This window comes from Telopea speciosissima, chromosome 2 (genome assembly GCF_018873765.1).
Source record: "Telopea speciosissima isolate NSW1024214 ecotype Mountain lineage chromosome 2, Tspe_v1, whole genome shotgun sequence".
In the NCBI taxonomy this organism is placed as follows: Eukaryota; Viridiplantae; Streptophyta; class Magnoliopsida; order Proteales; family Proteaceae; genus Telopea; species Telopea speciosissima.
The window spans coordinates 68207853-68228733 of NC_057917.1; the positions used below are offsets into that span (position 1 = coordinate 68207853).

The window sequence follows — 20881 nt, forward strand, 5'->3', positions numbered from 1 at the left end:
TATTGTGATGGGAGGACAGTGTTCCTCAAACGTGGATGCATCCAAAGAGATAAAGGATGCAAAATATATTTACTGATTGTTAAAGGAAGTAGTGGAAAAAGATGTGGGTATTGAGAATGTTGTCCGATTGTAACGGACAATGGAAGTAACTTCAAGTCGGCGGTGAGAAGATGATGAACAATAATAAGTACCGCTCTTTCGACTCCTTCAGGCAGCCCATCGCATTGACTTAATGCTAAAAGATATGGGAAAGTTAAAGTTGGTGAAGACTGTGGTTGAAAGTGCAAGACAAGTCACCAACTTTGTATACAACCACTCCTAGCACTCAATCTATTGAGGGAAAATGTGGGGGTGACTTGGTTAGGCCTGGCATCACAAGATTTGCCACCAACTACATTGCCCTCAAAAGCATTGAGACAAAGAAGGCCGGGCTGAGAAGCATGTTTGCTTCGAGGAGTGGTTTCAATGGAAGGGTTCCAAGACCTGCAAATGGGAGGGAAGCACAAACAACGATGTCATCCGAGGACTTCTGGACCAAACTAAGCAAAGTGGTGAAAGTTTTAGAGCCAGAATTCAAGTTCTACATGTTGCACGACTCGCTCAAGGGCCCAACCATGCCACCCTATATGCCGCAATAGACTTGATGAAAGATAGTGTCTATAGTGTGGGTCCTCGCAGTAGAGCAAACACTTCTTAGATATCATAAATGCTCATTGGGAGAATCAACTTATGCACCACCGCGTAAGGTCGGTGAGTAAATTTGTTTTATGTTTACTAATTCATAGTATTATTATTTACTAATTACCTATGCATTTGACAATACCTCTATTCTATATGTCATATTTCAGCATACTACTTCAACCCTAAGTATCAATATAACAATAGGCTGGGTTGGAAACTCAACTTATTGATCCGTGAAACAAGTAGTAAGAAGTTGGAGCCGGATGGTGCACTACAAGCAATTTGCAACAATGAAGTGAGTTCATTTGGAAACTCAACTTATCGATGCTTTCAAATAAGTAGCGAAGAAGTACTTACTAATTTTCCACATGGGTATAGATCAAGGTATTTAGGGATGCATTGGGAAGTTTTGAACTCGAGGCTGCGATACAAGGCAGAGCACGTGGTGATGGGTAATTCTTTTAAGTTTTAAATTACATATGTATTGAAATTTGAAAGTTGAAAGTTGAAACAACATTTGACACATGTCTTTTTGTTGTAAACTTATAATGCAATTGAATGGTAAGGTGTTGTATGGGAATCGGCTGAAAACTTAAGAAGAATAGCAATTAAAGTCCTCGCCCAAACATGTTCTCGCATCTGGTGTGAGAGGAACCCGAGTACCTTTGCACTCATCCACCAAGAGGCGCAAACAGATTGGGGTCTCAACGTTTATCGACATGGTGTATGTGCACTACAACTCGAGGTCGAAACCGCAACACATACGCACGGGACATGAGGACAGAGGGGCACCATCGGGATCTAGCCGACATCTTTCAAGTCGACTTGCACGATGAGGACCCTACTGTGGATCAGCGAGTGAGGATAGAGGTGAGCCAGCTTGGATGAGGAGGGAGGTAGGCCCGACCCCACGATAGCTTCCGAGATTGGTGCCGATGTGGACGAGTATACGGCCGACGAGGGTCGATACATGCAAGTGGAAGCCTCACCCATACCATTCAAAGCCACCGCGGCAATGTTGTCGATGATGAAGACTGGTCTAAGTCCTCAAATGATGATGATGGTGATGATGGCGAGCGCGCGGTGATGGTGATCCGGTGGTGGTGATGTTGGTGGTGGGTGATGCTGGTGAAGAATATGACGGCATGCGAGAGCGTTATGTGGTAGGCAGAGGCCCAGGATTCGGCACGTGAGCACTCCACTCCGATTCACCGGAGAGACACAGTTGATCACGCCACACAAGATACGGACCACGGAGCACGTGCCCCGCACCCCCCCCTCGAGAGGCCCCCTACATACATACAACAGAAGCGTAGGGGTCGACAAACACATTGCAACCTCGATCACATGGACATTGATAACCTATCTAGCTCTGCTGGTGGTTCGAAAGTACGGGCGATGGGAGGGAGGACCGATCGACATTGGCGTGCCCCATCTTTCGACGCACACGCCACCCATTGGCATCGGATTATGGCGCATCACAACCTTACGGTGGATATGGATATGGATCATCATCATACGGGCGCTTTAGTAGGGTAGGGGACTACGACTACTGACCCCAGTCCCCAGGGACATCTTGGATCATCTTTTGTAGATAACATCTTTGCATACCCTAGCGGACCTAGATACCAACCTCACCACCATACATGCGCAACAATGCCATCGCCTCTCACGGCGCCAACATCATATCACAGCGATGGATCATCTTCTTCACGGATCGATCGATTGGTAACCCTAGTTTATATCCTAGGATAGGTTACCTACGATCGTTGATGATTCCATTTACGTGACACTCGTGGATGACTACACTCGTTTCTTCTCCGATTCTATACCGTGGTCCACATATGTCATTCAAACAGAGAGCAATGGACGTCGACTCCGAGGCATGAGTGGGATTGATCCAGGGAGGCACAAAGAACTACTATTAGCAGCTTTAGCACTTGTAATTGTAACTTAAGTTGTGATTTCATTAATCTACGTGTATTTAACTATTTATACATTAAGGTCGGCATCGTATGTCAATCAAGGGTGCAAGCCCAAAACACCAATTTGAATTCACATTTTTACAATTTTATGGTTTAAATGTGTTTATTAAGCTTAAATAAGGCTGTCCATGAAGCTTCGTGCCTAAATATGGCCAAATACCCCGAGATGGACCCCGAAATATGCAGAAAAATGCAATATTTCGAATATTCGCGATATCTCGGATATTTTGGATATCTCGGTAGGCCCGAGATACCGATATATCGCGAGATATAGTACTATGCTTCCATCCAAAGAGTTATGACTTGTCCACCTATCATATCCTATTACTAATTTTCTGATGCACCGGAGTGATTGATAAAGCTCATGACAATGCATAATGAAATGAGATGAAAACTGATACATCCAATATTCACCGGGCCAATCAACGACCGCCACGTGTCACAGACGACCCGCTCCATAGCCAAGGGGAACGAACTGGGGTCCCAGCACCCGGGCGCGGCCTCACCTAGGCGCGGCCACACATCCGGGGCGTGGCCTCACCTAGGCGGGCCTCACCCAGGCGGGGCCACCACTCGGGCGCGGCCTCACCTAGGCGTGGCCACACATCCAGGAGCGGCCTGCACCCAGGCACAGCATCGTGGGCACGTGAGGTGGGGGCTACCCACCTATGACCCGATCGTATCGCTAAGACTCATGTCACCACCAGGACTCTAGACCACCGCTTAGAGGTCACGTCACCCAGACGGATTCAAGCACCAAGGACGTTATCACCACACGTGGGTATCTATCCACCAAGGATCTTGATACCACTAGGACACTCCCTCCCACGGGGAGATGATCAATCAGGATAGAGCCCCGTTACCCAGGGCCTCTATCCACTCAACGGGACAATCGCCATCAAACTGGGACTCTCCACACTGCCATACGCTACTATAAAAGGCAAGGTACACAACCCCATCAGAGGACATCTAAACTCATACTGAATAATCACTATTCATCTATTTGCGCCAGGAGATCTAACTTTGGCATCGGAGAGCCCTAGGCCGGAACCACACCGGTTCTCTATGTTGACCCCTTGGTCCACTTCCAGGCGACGGCACTCGCAGGACCGCTCGACGATTTCTGACGCAACAGATTGCGATTGCGCTCGTCGTGGGAACGACGCTAGCCATTACAAACTACTAGCTCGCTTCCATACTCATTCAATGGCACGAAGGAAGACTACCACCACCAACAACGGAGCAAGGAATGGATCACCACCCCCAGAGTGCTCTCGCCGCAGAGCCAACGACCAGGACCATGTCCCTCTGGAGGAAGAGATCCCCTTAATGACGAGTTCGTGATCGCCGAGCCCAACAATGACGAGGCCGACGATGCGGTGGTGGAGGTGACACGACCCCAATGCTCCATGCCATCGTGGGTCGATCAACGACCGCAACGGCAGATCCTCGATGAACAACGACTTTCGAGAATACTGACGCAGCGCGGCGACATCTCACCGTCGAAGGACTTCACCATCAGCAAGGGTGGAGTCCGTACCTCGACAAGAACCGAACCATAGGAGATCGTCTCCCAGGGGCGTGAGATCTGAGAGACTTGCGCAATGCAACCCCACTCCGTAGGGGAGCCTTCCCAAAGACCTCAGAGAACAAGAGACCTCTCACCACGGCCGAACGTGGGAGGACGCCAACACCCAGGACGAGGGTGTCTAGCCCGCAGAGATTGGTCAGGAGGTCTGTGTTCGACGGACGACTGGAAGAAGGTCACATACCACGACGAAGCCGGACCTACAGAGAAGAAAGCCCCTCACCTTCACGACAGGGTTCATCACGGCGTGACCATTCACCATCCCGCCAACACTCAAGGCGTGAGGGGACATCCAGGGAGAGCGTGAACGGGGTCGCAGCGAACGTCCGGCCAGGAGTGGGGGACAGACACGGAACGAGGAGCTCGATCAAAGACTCCGCGACCTGGATGAGAAGCTGGAAGGGTTGAAGAAGCAGACCAAAGACGAGACACATTCCATACCTGGACAACACCCATTCTCGGCAGAGATCATGTCAGCCGCACTACCTTCCAGGTTTTGACTACCCACCTTTGAACTCTACAGTGGTACCACTGACCCTAATGACCACATCAACTACTTTAATGGCATGATGACGTTGTATGGGGGGTCGGACGTGGTCTCCTGTCGGGCATTCCCGGCATCCCTCAAGGGAGCAGCCACATCATGGTTCTCCACGCTACGACCGAGATCTATATGCTCGTCGCAGAGCTACGCGACAACCGTCACCCGCTTCCAAAGCAGCGTCAAGCAGAAGAAGACCACCGTCAATCTATCGAACGTGGTACAGAACCCTGGGGAATCTCTCAGGGAATACGTTACCAGGTTCACCAAGGAGTCCTTGGAGGTTCGAGACTTGGATGACCAGACACAGCATGCAGCCCTAGCAGGAGGTATTAGGGACCTGGACTTAATCAAGGACCTGGCACGTCATGAGACCAGGACTATGAAAGAGCTCTTGGAGCGGTGCAACGAGTTTGCAAATATGGCCAAGGTACTACAAGCTAGAACGAAAATAATCGAGGCCAAGCCACAGGACAACAAGAGGTCAGCACCTGATGACCGCAAAGAGGGTAAGAGGTCGAGGACAGAGCGCCGACAAGAGAAGAGCGACCGCCCATCTAAGAGGACAGACCGCCGCCCAGAGAGAAGTGAGAGGGCAAGCACCCCCGAGTTTACACCACTGAACACTACCAGGTCCCAGATACTCATGCAGATCCAGGACCGTGACCTACTCCATTGGCCACGACCCATGCTAGCAGGACCAGAGAAGCGAAACCCTAACAAATATTGCCTCTTCCACAAAGAGAATGGGCACGACACAGAGGAGTGCTATCAATTGAAGAGAGAGATAGAACAACTGGTAAGAGCAGGAAGCTTGAACAAGTATGTGAAGGGGAGACGTGACAACCGCCCAGGAGATCGAGGTCGCGACGGAGACAGAGTGGAACCGAGACGAGAAGAAAGAAGAACAGATCGAGAGAGAGACCGCCCAGAAGAGCGGAGAGATGCAACAGAACCTAGTGGCACCAAGGGACCTCCTATCCTCACCATACTTGGAGGACCGGGGCAAGAGTCCACCAGAAAGCCAAAGCTCACGCCTGTGTTCGTGGGAGCGGCAGAGAAGCCCAAAGAAGATAGCCAGGACCGAGGCGGTGATCTCCTTCTGATGAAGACTCAAGGACTAAACTTCCCGCATTTAAGATGCCCCGATAGTACAGGAGGTAGCCAATCGACTGCATACACTGGTACCGAAGACACAGGGGCGCTCGCTGACGACTCTCCTCGACGCCATCGACGCCCGGGTTCGGGACGACCAGCCAAACCGTGAGCCCACTTATCTCCACGGATTCTCAGTGCCACCGCTCCATCGAGGTACCATAGAACTACCCATCACCTTCTGGGTACACCCTCAACAAGTAACCATCATAGTGAATTTCACGGTAGTCAAGTCCGCGGTGTCCTTCAACGGCCTCTTAGGGCGACCATCACCGAACTTCTTGAGGAGTCATATCGCCACTTCACCTAAAGATGAAGTTCCCCACCGAGAATGGGGTAGGCGAAGTCCGAGGAGATCGAAGAAAGCAAGGGAGCGCTACGCCACCTTCACGAAAAGAACAATGGCAACACCCGTGGAATGGCACTCGCCTGAGAGCACGGCCGACCTGGAGAGATGAACTGACAGAGAGAAGGGGAAGGCCAGCTGAAGACCTCATCCCCATGGCCCCTCAGCCAGGACGACCCCTCCAAGGTCGTTCAGGTTGGCTCGCTGCTAAACAAGGAACAGAAAGAAGGGCTTAGACACCTCCTCCAAGCGAACATGGATGTCTTCGCATGGTCGACCTCCGACATGCCGGGAATACCACGTTCCATAGAGGAACACCGACTACATGTCGACCCAACCAGGAAGCCCGTTCAACAGAAGCGGCGTAACTTCACCCTCGACCGACAAGAAGCAATTTAGGAGGAGGTCGAGAAGTTAAGCCGATCAGGGTTCATCAGAAAGGAGAAGTTCCCAACCTGGCTCGCCAACGTGGTCATGGTACCAAAGCCAAATGGGAAGTGGAGGATGTGTGTCGACTAAACCGACCTGAACAAGGCATGCCCAAAAGATGAGTACCCACCGCCCAGATCGACCTATCGATCGACGCCACCGCCAGCCGCGAGATGCCGAGTTTCAAGGACGCCTACTCTGGATACAACCGATCCTCAGGTATAAGGATGATGAGTCTTACACCGCATTCCGGACGGACAAAGAGAACTACTGCTACAACGTCATGCCGTTCGGGTTGAAGAATGCAGGGGCCACCTATCAGAGGATGGTCAACAAGATGTTTGAGGAGTAGATCGAGCGCAACATGGAGGTATATGTGGATGACATGCTCGTGAAAAGCATCCACGCCAACCAACACCTGACCGACCTAGAGGAGGCATTTGCAGTACTGAGGAGGAACCAGATGAACCTAAACCCTGCAAAGTGCGCCTTCGGCGTAACATCAGGAAAATTCCTGGGGTTCATAGTCTCAGTCCGTGGAATAGAAGCCAACCCATCCAAGATCAAGGCCATCCAAGAGATGGCACCTCCTCGAACGGTCAGGGAAGTGCAGAGGTTGAATGGAAGGGTCGCCGCCCCTTCCAGGTTCGTGCCACGATCAGGTGATAAGTGCTTACCATTCTTCAAAACATTGAAGAACCTCCGAAGCCCTAAAGATTTCACATGGACGGAAGAGTGCCAGAAGGCGTCGGAGAATCAAGGAGTACCTAAAGAGCCCACCACCGCTGGGCGACGTAACCTAACGAAGAGTTACAACTTCTACCCGGCCGCCACCTGCTCGCGCCGGCCGCCGATCGTCAAGGAAGAAGACAAAGTCCAGAGGCCCATCTACTACGCCGCCCATGTCCCGATCGATGCAGAGACCAGGTACACTAGGATCGAGAAGGTAACCTATGCATTGGTAACGGCAGCCAGGAAGTTACGACCATACTTCCAAGCCCATACCATCTTAGTCGCTCGCTGCACCTACCCTCGAAGAAGATAATCGCATGCCGACGCCTCCGGCGATTGATAGTACGGGCGGTGGAGTTAAGTGAGCACGACATTAGGTTCCAACCAAGGACAGCCATCAAAGGCCAGGCTCTTGCAGATTTCATTGCAGAGTGTACCCTGTCTGAGATCGAGTCAAAAACAGGGGAGCCCGAAGAGAAGGATCACGGATCGTGGGACATGTTCGTGGACGGGTCGAGCAATGCGGCAGGAAGCGGCGCGGGTCTCATATTAACCAGCCCCGAGGGATTTCGTATCCAATATGCTCTCCGATTCACCTTCCAAGCATCCAATAATGAAGCAGAGTACGAGGCATTGCTAGCTGGACTCCGGGTGGCCAAAGCCATCCAAGTCACACACCTATCCACCCGGAGCGACTCCCAACTCGTGGTGAATCAGGTGAATGGAGAGTATGAGGCGAAAGATGAGAGGATGGCATCATACCTAGCACGTGCTCAAGCATTGATCGAGGGTTTCGTGAAGTTTGAGATGGTTCGAGTTCCCAGGGATGAGAACGCCGCCACTGATGCCCTATCCAGGCTAGCCAATGAGGAACTCCGAAATTTGGCCAGCGCAGTCTATGTTGAGATCCTGCATGAGCCAACGTATAAGGAAAAGCAGGTTAACGAGATCATGGAGGAACCTACTGGATGGACCTCTACTCAACTACCTCCGAACGATGTCTTACCGTAAGACAAGGCCGAGGCAAGGAAGATCGTGATGAGAGTCGCAAAGCACACCGCCCCAGACGGAATCGCATGTCGGGGCAACAACACCACTACTCCGGCGCCTAGACCCAAGGGGCAGTAGCACGCCCACCAAGTCTATGAGGGGATATGTGGAAGCACAACGGGGACGAGCCCTAGCCTACAAAATCCTCCGCCAGTGGACTATATCGGCCACGAATGCAAGAGGCCATCCAATATGCCAAGAATGCGAGCAATGTCGCTTGTTCGCCCCAGCAGACTCCCATCTACCCGCCACCAAGCCGACATCAATCCTCAACCCCATACTCGCACACGCTGGGACTAGACATCTTAGGCAACTTCACCGCAAGACCGGAAATGAAAGTACCGGTCGTCGCGATCGACTACTTCACCAAGCGGGTCAAGCTAAACCCTTAGCCAAGATAACAGAGACAAAGATGGAGAAGTTCGTCCGCGACGACGCCATCTACAAAGTTCGGGTACCACGGATCCTCGCCTCGCATAATGGAAAACAATTCAACAACCCCAAATTCCAAGCATTCTCGTCACGCCTACAACATCGACTATCGGCCTATGTCGGTAGCATACCCATAAAGCCAATGGTCGCGGAGGTCACCAATGTAACGCCACTGAAGGAGTCAAGAAAAGGCTGTAGAAGGAGCCAAAGGCAAGCGGGCAGTAAGAGCTACAGCGCCCTGTGGGCATACCGAACTACAGTACGGACGCCCACAGGAGAGAGCCCATTCCGCCAAGCATATGGCACTGAAGCATTGGCGCCAGTAGAGATCTGCGCCATGTCCCATAGGGTCCTGCATTTCAATAAACGTACCTATGTCGACGGACTGCGGGCGAACCTAGACTTTATAAATGAGGTTCGCGAGAGAGCACTACTAAGGAACGTCCTCTACCAGCAACGTACTGCCCGGTACTATAATGCCAGGGTCAAGGAAAGGCTATTCCACCAGGGAGATTTAGTACTACGGAGGGCAAGTGCATCACAGCCACAGAAGGCAGGGAAACTGTCACCCAACTGGGAAGGACCCTACATAGTCTTCAAGCAGATACGCCCAGGGACTTACCGCTTGAAAACTCGTGGGGCAAGAAGGTAGACCGCACCTGGAACTCGTAACATCCAAGAAGTACTACCAAGAGAAACATAGAAGAGCGGCAATGATAATAAGGCAATGAGGGAGTAGCAAGAGAGACGACATCACTGTTTTAAGGTCAATTTGAATTTCATTCAAAATAAAGAGATGTCATAGAATACTTGTCTTCTTCTACCACTCAATCGAATCACTGCCACTACATTAAGGCGACATGCCAACACTGAGACTTCATGCCTAAGGCGATATGCCAACACTGAGGCTTCATGCCTAAGGCAACATGCCAACATTGAGGCTTCATGCCTAAGGCGACATGCCAACACTGAGGCTTTATGCCTAAGGCAACATGCCAACATCAAGGCTTTACGCCTAAGGCAACATGCCAACATTGAGGCTTCATGCCTAAGGCGATATGCCAACACTGAGGCTTTATGCCTAAGGCGATATGCCAACATTGAGGCTTCATGCCTAAGGCGACATGCCAACACTGAGGCTTTATGCCTAAGGCAACATGCCAACATTGAGGCTTCACGCCTAAGGCGACATGCCAACACCGAGGCTTTACGCTAAGGCGATATGCCAACATCGAGGCTTCACGCCTAAGGCGACATGCCAACACCGAGGCTTTACGCCTAAGGCAACATGCCAACATCGAGGCTTACGCCAAGGCGACATGCCAACACCGAGGCTTTTACGCCAAGGCGATATGCCAACGAGGCTTTACGAGGCACTAGGCTTCACGCCTAAGGCGACATGCCAACACCGAGGCTTTACGCAAGGCAACATGCCAACATCGAGGCTTCACGCTGGGGACATGCCAACACCGAGGCTTTACGCCTAAGGCAACATGCCAACATCGAGGCTTCACGCCAAGGCGACATGCCAACACCGAGGCTTCACGCCAAAGCGATATGCCAACACAGAGGCTTCAGCCTAAGGCGACATGCCAACACCGAGGTCGTATGCCTAAGGCGACCTGGCCAACACCGAGGCCGCGCCTGCCTAAGGCGTCATGCCAACATCGAGGCTCTACGCCTAAGGCGTTAACCAACCAAGGTCCGAGGATCACCAAGGCACGACGCCACTACCAAAATCCCATGACTATCAAGGGTCAAAGAGTATCAACGCGCAAACAATCACCAGGAGACAATGCAGTCAAAGAGAAGCAAAATCGATCACATAGAAAAGTCATAGTAGTTACAAACTCAAGTTCAAAAAAGGAAAAAGGTTGAGACGTCTACAGGATCGGTACGGCCGTAGGGTCAAGGGATCACAGAGTGGTGGGTCACCTCCGACCCAGCAGGAGACATCATATCCACCTCAAGAGGACGCGCAGCAGCACCCCCCTCAGGTAGGGCAGCCTCCACCTCTAACACCGGAACGCTCTCCACCACAGCTACACCCGGAAGCGCCGCAGCAAACTCAGAGAACCCCAAAACAGAGAAGTCATAATCGGGGGTCACCTCCAGGACACAAGCGGCTAAGTCCCGGACCCCTCCCTCATAAAGGCGGGTCAAGCCGCACCGATACAAAGATCGAGAACGCAGAGGATGCCTCGAACTCACCATAGTCGCTTCACCGTGCAGATGCCGCCCGCCTACGCCTTCCCCTCAATGAACGAAGCTCCTCCTCCAAGGCAAGAACCCTAACCGAGCTCTCGGCCGCACCAGCAGAGGTCGCATGCAACTCCTCAGATACCTCCAGGAGCTTCCCGGACGACACCGCAAGCTCCCCCGACACCCTCTGTGCGTCGGCCTCGGCCCTCTCACGGGCATCAATCTGTCCCTGGAGCTCCCTCTCCACGTCACGCAGGGTGCACTGTATCTGCACCTCACGAGAAGCGTGACCCTCCAATCGAAGCACCGCCTCAGCAATACGGTGATGGACCTATAATCAACATGGCAGGCGATAAAACAATCTAAAAATAAATGGAGCAATGAACATGACGAGACCAAAATCCCATGACTATGATGAGCCAGACAAGCATCGCTAAGCCTCTGCAAGGCCATCCTCGCGGTAGGGAGCCTGCCCCTATCCACCCACTCCCGCGACACGCCGGCTTCGACCAAGGTCGAGCCCTCCAAGACGCCTGGGGCGATCACCTGGGGACTCACCCAACGTGGGAAGATCAATGGCGATCGCCGAGAGAACTCACACCTTTCCCCTCGGAAAAGGGCAATACGAAGATCCGGAAGGAGCGACAGAGGGAGGCAGAGGCACAAAGCCAGAAACGCCATCATCATCAGGAGAAGTACGGGGAAGGAGGACACGCACACCAGAGCTCGCCAGGCGGGCATGTCCTAGTCCACCCTTCTGCTTCGCTCCAACAACCACAGGCGCAAAAGCACCACTAACATCGGTCACTCCAGCAGATGGACCACCCTGAGAAGCGGCCTTCCTCCGTAGATTGCCACGGAGCAAATCAAGTCCGGACGCGTATCCACCGTGATAAACCGCCTAACCAATCGATGACATATACATTCAAATACCAACATGCCAATCAAGTACAAAAGACAATGCTCTTACCAGACTCGCCTTCCAGAGAGACAGAAGGCCTCCGAGTCCAACTCCTGGACGTGGAACGGATCGCGACTTGCACACTGAGGGAGTCACCTCAAAATCACTCACCAAGCCCCCGATCACCTCTCTGAGGTCAATAACTTCCCTAATAGTCCGTAATGGGCATCGGGGGACCGTAGCAAAAAAGAAGCGATCCCTCCAATACTTCACGTGGCTAGTGATCCCCGTGAGAAGCTCCACAGAGGCATAGGGCCCCTTGAGCACGCGGCGAGCAAAGTGATAGCATCCATGGTTCCCCTTCTTCACGAGATAAAAGTGGGAGAACAGGGGAACAGTGGCGTGACGCCCTAAGCGGCGAAAAAAGACATAGAAACCCAAGATCACCCTCCAAGAGTTGGGCAACACCTGCCCAGGGGTGAGGTGTCAATGCTCTAACACCAACTCGACAAAGCGAGGGATAGGAAGGCGAAGGCCCTGGAGAAAAAATGAACGGTAGAGACAAATCTCACCCGCACGGTGAGAGAAGGCATACTCGCCAGGCCCAGGAGCACGCAACATGACCTCGGCGGGAATACGGAACTCCTCACGGAGGGAGACCAAGTCGAAGCGCGACAGGATGCTAGCAAAGGGCCTAACCTATCGCCAGGACCGGCGGCCGAGGATGCCGCCCTGCAGGGCCGATGATCCCTACCGGAACCGGAGACACTGAAGGTCCTACACCTCCATCGCAGCACTAGGGGAGGGTATGAGGAGGGAGTACCCACGAAGAAGGCGATCCGGGAACGCTCCTCTCAAGATCCAACCCCGATCAAGCAGTGGCCAAGGTCACCCGAGAACGATACGAAGGACAAGAGGGGAATGAACTACTTACTCGAGAAAGCGATCTCCCGAAGTCGGGCAAGAAAAATGAAAGGAATGCCACCCGCAAAATATAAACAAGCAGATCCATCACATACAAGAGGAAGAAAAGAGAAGAAGAGCGAGGGTCCATCACACCCACGCCCGCCCTCACCGGGTGGCGCGGCCGCACCCGTTAGGCTGGCCGCGGCCACCCAGAGCGGCCACACCCGCAGGCGCTGCCACACCCAAGCGCTGGCCACTCGGCTTGGCTGCCAGCCACTCCCAAGCCCGGCCATTCCCGCGCGGCCACCCAGACGAGGCCATCACCCGCAGGCGCGGCCTCACCGAGGCGCCGCCCTACAAAAAAAGAAAAAAAAAAAAAAAAAAAAAAAAAAAAAAAGAGAAAAAGAAAGAAAAGGGACCGAATTTACCTCAGAGAAAAGGCGACCACGCGGAAAGACAGGCACACGACGATGACGCGGCCACACCACGGACACGATCAAGTGACAGAGATCACAAGAGGCAAGGCACTCAAGCCAAGCACCACTCAAGCCTTCCAAGCAAACCAAGGCACCAAGTGAGCACAAACCAAACACAAGGACCCAAAATCAAGCAAAGTGGATACTAGTGGAGGTGACCAAAAAACAAGCACATGGTGGGCACCAAAGAGAGGACAAAAGACAAAAAGTGGAATGCAAGGGGGGAATTAAAGAAGAGCAAAATGGGAGACAAAAAGTAAGAAAGAGAAAAGAGAAAGTGAAAGAAAGGAACATATACCTACAAAAAACAAAAGAAGAAAAAGTGTAAGAGGAAAGGTTTGAACCCCCAACCTCTCCTACCTCATTAGTGGATTTACAGGCAAACCCCACAAGGAAAGTCTATTCGCAGCGGACCCCTCACTATGTAAAGGCATCTACTCTCTCGACATCCTATCCCAAGAGAGCCGGGGCAAATGATACATCCAATATTCACCGGGCCAATCAACGACCGCCACATGTCACTGCATTTACCCGCCCATAGCTGTGCGGCCTCAAGGCGGGGAACGCGCCCTCGCGCGGCTCACCCAAGCGCCACCACGGCGCGGCCTCACCAGCTGCCACACATCCAGCGCGCCTCACCCAGCGCGGCCCGCACCTAGGCACAGCATCGTGGGCACGTGAGGTGGGGGCTACCCACCTATGACCCGATCGTATCGCTAAGACTCATGTCACCACCAAGACTCTAGACCGCCGCTTAGAGGTCACGTCACCCAGACGGATTCAAGCACCAAGGACATTATCACCACACGCGGGTATCTATCCACCAAGGATCTTGATACCACTAGGACACTCCCTCCCGCGGAGAGATGATCAATCAGGATAGAGCCCCGTTACCCAGGGCCTCTATCCACTCAACTGGACAATCGCCATCAAACTGGGACTCTCCACACCGCCATACGCTACTATAAAAGGCAAGGTACACAACCCCATCAGAGGACATCTAAACTCATACTGAATAATCACTATTCATCTATTTGCGCCAGGAGATCTAACTTTGGCATCGGAGAGCCCTAGGCCGGAACCACACTGGTTCTCTCTGTTGACCCCTTGGTCCACTTGCAGGTGACGGCACTCGCAGGACCGCTCGACGATTTCTTGACGCAACAAAAACAAACAGAATATTCTTACCTCCAACAAAAAGAATTTATCCTTTTCATGGGTAATGGAACTATGGAAGAACTTTATTGTAAGAAATGAAACGAGAGCATCCCAACAGTATAAGGTCGTCATATATTTTCAAAGGATTACAAATTTACAAGGTCATATTTATGCATCTTTTAGCTACTAAATCACTAGCATTAGTTCTTGGGAGCATAAGCATATATATAAACTATCCTGATCATAACTAAGACCTTACACTCACTTTTTAAGATACTTACTAGAAAGGGCATTTAATTACCACACTTCTTTTTTTCTGTGTGTGTGTGTGTGTGTGTGGAGAAAGTGTGGATTAGAAGAAGGGTGAGTATGATTTATGCAAGATGAGCTCAACCTGTGAAAGAAATCCACGACATCCAAGGTTTTTGCGTCAATGATTATGACAGGAAACTCAAGAATCTCAACTTTCCCCTCCAAGTCGAGCACCAAAAAATAATCTAGATGCTGAGAGCGCAAACATTTGAGGTCAGCAGCATTTACTTGAAGATCTTTGGAACAATTATGATTGAACTTTGCAAGGTGCAAAAGATCATCTGTCTGCAGTGCCAAAGAAATTTCAAAATGTCATTCACATATGCAGCTGTCTTCTAGAATATCAAGACTGTGTGAGTTTGCTTCACAGACTGAATTATCATCAGGTGAATGCCTATGACAATCTCGATCAAACAGTTGGTATGCAAGAGAGAAATGTAGCTACCCAGTAAGAAATTTCAAAATTCACCTAATATTTCAAGCACGGAAGAAGCAAGCTGGGAAGAAACCGAGAGAAAACAAAAAACAGAGTTAAGCTTCATAAGGCTTCAGGAAGATGGAGCTACCTTTGTGCACTTGCCTTGGGTATGGTACAAACACAAGGGCTTCCAACGATCTGTCATGGGAGCCACGGACTCCAATTGTGAAGCCGAATTTGAGAACGAGGCGGAAGCAGCAACCTGTAGCCCTCGCATTGGAAGAAGCGAGAAAGAAGCTCTAGAGAGGATAGAGTTAGCTGTCAAGGCCATGCTATTGCTCACTGAGGGAGAGCAGTAACGAAACAAACAAACACTTGGAAGCATCATCGTCCAGAAAAGTTGTCACTTGCAATCTGCATGCGGCATTTAGTGTTGCCTGTGATTACAACAATCCACAGTCCTCAGTAAGCCTCACTTCTTCATCCTGTCAAATTTTAAAACTTCTATGAGAATTGCAACGCGGTAAACATAATTTTTAGGGAGAAAGAAGGCAGACATGCCACCCTTGCGCCCTAAGTCAAGGGGAGCACCGATCATGTTCTTGTACAAGTACCGTCCAAGCAATACAGATCTTCTATGGCGGCCTGTGCGGCCCCGACAAAGCGTCGTGTGCAATGTCCACCTTACCCGTGTTTAGGCAAGGCGCTCGGGCAAGGGTAAGGCGGACATTGCTCGCAGTGCTCTGTCTGGACTGCACAGGCCACTATGGGCAGGGCACCGTAGAGGATCACGATCCCTGTCCAAGGCCCTCCAGGGCAAGTCACATGGAAACCACTATGGGGTCCTGGAGAGCCTTGGACGGTACTTGTACAAGGACATGATCCGGTCTCACACAAGAGCGCACAAAATGATCGTCGCACCCCCTACGTTAGGGCGCAGAGGTGGCGAGTGTTGCATGACCGGATAATGTGCTTTTTAATACATGAGGTATCCGAGGCTTAATTTCTAAACATTGGTATCCCAAGTATAATTTACACAAAGAAAATCCAATAACCCAACCAAAGGTAAATGTTATGTAAATTATCCTATGTGAGTCAGGTAAGTTTCTTCAAAAGGGCATATCTAGTGCACGAGGCTCACGCCAGTGCGGAGTCTAGGAACAGTCATAATGTACGTAGTTTTACCCCTGCTTTTGGAAAAAGGTTGTTTCCAAAAGATAGGTTTCTTATTCAAATCAATTTTTTTGAAATGTGGAGGGTTGTTATGGTCAATCCAAATCCACCCAGGCTTGCACACGTATTGATGTGTGAACCATGTTAAATCTCTGTGTCATCTTTGTTTGCTCTATTTTGTTTATTTTTAATAGGTAAGGAGGGATGTAGGATGTGAACCGAGAAAACCAATTTCACAACACTCATTTAGAATTATTTTAATTCTGTAATATTCTGAACCTAGCCTAGCCTGTTTAGAGTCAGGTAAGGTTCATTTTCTTACCAAATGCACCCCACCCAAGCTGCACCCTTGCTCTTGGACTTCTTTCTAAGTGTCATGTGTAAGGTTCATGTTGACAGACACTCCTTTTGACACTGAGTAGAAAATTTCTAACCCTAAATATGCCTATGAGTCTTACATTAATTTAGGATAATCATTGTAGCGAAGAGGGTGAACCTTGATGCAACGGTTAGGTTGCTCCACTGTGACCAAATGATCATGGGTTCAAGTCTCTAGAAACAACCTCTCTGTGAAACAGGAGTAAGGCTACGTACATTATGAAGTCCTGTGAGAGGGCATAGGAAACACCACCAAGTAGAGATTTTCTTGCCCATGAAACACCTCTCAAGATAAAAGAACACAAGTTAAGTGGTTTTCTCTTTAGAAATGGGAAAATAAAAAGAAGGCGCCAAAAGGTTTTCCCACCCAACCATTTAAAACTAGTCAATATGTCAAATTTCAACTTCAAATTTAATCATTTACCATCCGATATATATATATATATATATATATATATATCAATGCACCCCATTGTAGTCTAGTGTACCCTCTGGGTGGTGAGCAAGAACCTTTGAGGTCTACCTTGTCTACTTAAATTTCCGCAACCCACAAATGGGCTGGGCTTGGGATTGGAATTTCTTTGGTGTAATTGGGCTTCTAGTATGAACTAGTAAATAACTCTGAGCCCGTGTACCTGTGCCTGTGGTCCCTATACCATTGAGGTGGAGCTTTCGCACCAGGTATTTATTCTCTTTCTTAAGAACATATATCATTCAAGCTTGCATTAACTTACATATAATTTCTTCTAGCTTGTCGGTGCAGAGTTTATAAGTCACATCATGATTTCTTTTCTGTGATTTGTTTTTCTGATACGATTTAGCGACGGATTTCATGTCTCTGTCATTAAAGGAGAGAGAGAGAAATTGGCATCTAGGGGATACGGTGTCTTGTATTCCTTAGCTTGGTTTACGGGTTGATTTTGAAGCTAATGTTGGGGGTACGATGTCTTGTATTTCGTAGCTTGGTTTGTGGGTTTATTTTGAAGGGCCATCAAAATGCTGCAAGCTTCAAGGCTCAAAATTTTTTAAGGATTATATGAGTATTTCAGTAAAATTCTTGTATAGGGTTTCGCTATAAATATGTAGCGAAGGTTCTTTCTTTGTAACGAAATCTGAGAGAGGTGCGAAGATGAACGACTATAACCCTATTTTCCAATGATAGTGAAACAGATCTCATCTTATCGTGGAAGTAGGCAATCTTATCGAACCACATAAATCCTTGTGTTCATTGTGTGATTGTTGTTTATGATTTCCATTCTTTTTTGCGTCGTATTAGGATTCGTTTTTCATCAATCTATATGAGACCCATTTATATAATTGGATACAAATTAACAACTAAATAGATCAGTTACTAAATAAGGAAGCTCACTTCCTTGCAACAGGAGCTTCTAAATTTGTTTTATCTAGAACTTGATAGCTTAATTCACCTCCTTTTCTTGTAAATATGATTTATCTCAGCGGGAGATCCTCCTTTGCTGATTTTCTTTAATATAAGTTTAGTCTCTTGTCCAAAAATAATAATAATAATAGACCAGTTACTTTTGATATGTATTAATTTATATGCTAATTTGTAATTTTATAAACAATCAGATCTGATTATTGTTAATTTGTCTCTTTCATTGTGATGGAGACATAAAATCTGATTTCCATAATTTGCAAAACCTCATAAACAGGAAAAGATACAAATGACCCCTTCAGACAAAGTTACAAGCAATCAAACAGTCCTTTTTAGGTAGAGCTCTCAAAATATTGTCTAAGTTAGGTGGTCATAAGACATTAAAATCCCAACCTCATGAATTAATATATAACCTATATACACTCCAATATTACAATGAAGACCATATATACCAATCTGATTAATTAAAGCAAGGCCCACAACATATTTGAACGGTGGATCTCAATGCAGATCTCTTCATCATCAGTAATATCAAAGGTACTGTTGCGTAGTTGGTGGGGTCTACAACATTATCATTGATCCACATCATCCACTACATTTGCTAGCTGCCATATTGGTTTTATTTGGTAATTACAACTTTTATATATTTGCCTTAGGGAATATCCAGTTGGCCCCCACACTCACCCACATGGTGCCAGGCTGCCAACCAAGAAGAAAAATGCAAACTTTTTTTTTTTTTTTGGGGGTCATTATCATTTTGCACTATCAAACAAACTTGTATTAATTAGGTATTAAGGTTAAGATACCATATAATGAACAATAATTAGACAATATACCTCTAAATGTAAAATTGAGTGAGTTGGGCTACTGGGTAGGGTAAATTCTGGTAAAGCAATGCCCCCCACCATAATCTGATCTGGGATCAAAATTGGTCCCAATTGAAAACATCAATATGGATGGGATTTTTCGTCTTTCATGAGGTGAGACGGTCATTTTGTCCCATCTTATATCTGGACACACCTAAATAAAGTATTTTTTTTCATTGAAAAATTAAACCTGACCCAAAAACCCAAATATAAACCAGGCTAGGATTAGTCAAGCCAACACTTACAAATCCGGGCTGATTTGGATTTAATTAGAAGTCTTGAAGAAAAAATTACTACATTTTATGCACTAGATCTAGAGTTATTCTTTTATATTTTTTTTCCTTAATTAATTTGCGTTTGTTGTTAAGCTTTGTCTTAACTTAACTCTATAGAGTATAGGCAGACAGCTCACGCTGTCATGCCCAACATATTCCCAACCCCAGAGTCCCCCCAACTTTATCCCATATATATACATGTAAATAGGTACACCACCACTACCACCACCACCACCACCTACTAGTCCATTACTAACATATCCATGGCTTCCACTTCTCCTATGGCAACCATTCTACTAACTTTAATCCCATGCCTCTTCCTCATCATTCCTCAGGCCATTGCGCAATCTGCTCCGGCACCGGCACCGTCCGGCCTTGCCAATCTCACAGGGATCCTTGACAAAGCTGGTCAGTATACCATCTTCATTCGTCTCCTTACAACCACTCAAGTAGGAAACCAGATCGAAAGCCAGCTCAACAATTCCAACCAAGGCATGACAGTGTTTGCTCCAACAGACAATGCGTTCAACAACCTCAAACCAGGTACAATCAATAGCCTTTCACAACAAGATCAAGATGAGCTTGTGTTGTACCATGTGTTGCCTCAGTACTATAGCTTGGCAAGCCTTCAAACTGTGAGCAATCCAGTTAGAACTCAAGCAGGTAGTCAAAATGGAGTTGATGGACTAAATTTCACTAGTTCTGGTAACAACCAATTGAATGTTTCATCTGGCATCGTTGATACGCCACTCAACAATGCTCTTAGACAGCAATTCCCATTGGCTGTGTATCAAGTGGATAAGGTGATGTTACCTGAATCTCTGTTTGGTGTGAAGGCACCTGCAGCAGCTCCGAAGCCTGCTATAGCCTCTAACACATCAAGTACGGGGGTAGCAACTGGTGGAGAGCCACAGGCAGCGCCATCGGATGCCAACAGCAAGTCAGGTTCCAATGGCAGGAATGTGGGAATGGGCTTGGTTGCTGGGTTTGGATTGATTTGCTTGGGCTTTCTATTACAGTGATGAGAGGTGATGAGAGGGAGAGATTATATTATTGGTTTTTTCTTTGAAAAAAGCACCATGCTTATGCTTGGTGTCTGATACCTGCTTGTGAATTATTAGTACTTGTGCTTGTCTCCATTTTTTTTTCCTTTTTTCTTTCCTTTTTTCTTTCATTGATATCTTGATTGATTGTTGTTTGTCGGTTGTTATTGTTATAAATTGGATTGTGAAGCCTGGCTACCACATGAGTTGCATTCTCATTATTTCTCTCTCCTCGCCCTTTCTATACTTAATTTATGGGTTATAATTAATGAGAAATAGTTTTCTATGGCCCAACACTCCAATATGTCTACCTCTTTCCTTCTCAAAATAAGAGGGTAAAGATGTCTTATCATATGGGGAGGAGAGAGATGGACTCATGGGATGATGGGAGTGCTGGCCTAGACCACACACTCGAGACAGAGTTCTTTTTCCCATAAT

General features: G+C 48.6%; 2 protein-coding genes across 2 annotated transcripts in view; one reads left to right on the forward strand and one right to left on the reverse strand.

The window, feature by feature from the left end:
- The window catches only part of LOC122649681 (uncharacterized exonuclease domain-containing protein At3g15140), a 38183-nt gene extending 22474 nt beyond the window's left edge, over positions 1-15709 (reverse strand). Inside the window, exons 1-2 of the mRNA XM_043842919.1 lie at positions 15461-15709; positions 14977-15179 (exon numbers count right to left, since the gene is read on the reverse strand). Of these exons, the coding sequence (XP_043698854.1) occupies positions 14977-15179; positions 15461-15700 (443 nt within the window). The 5' untranslated portion in view covers positions 15701-15709. The remainder of the gene's footprint in view (positions 1-14976; positions 15180-15460) is intronic.
- A 3908-nt stretch (positions 15710-19617) lies between these two features.
- Positions 19618-20674, forward strand: LOC122649682 (fasciclin-like arabinogalactan protein 13). Its single transcript, XM_043842920.1, has one exon. The coding sequence runs from the start codon at positions 19664-19666 to the stop codon at positions 20420-20422; it is 759 nt and encodes a 252-aa protein (XP_043698855.1). The 5' UTR covers positions 19618-19663; the 3' UTR covers positions 20423-20674.
- The last annotated feature ends 207 nt before the right edge of the window (positions 20675-20881 follow it).

Bases quoted from the DNA above. Each gene is read 5' to 3' on its own strand.
- LOC122649682 (XM_043842920.1), top strand. From the start codon at position 19,664: ATGGCTTCCACTTCTCCTATGGCAACCATTCTACTAACTTTAATCCCA.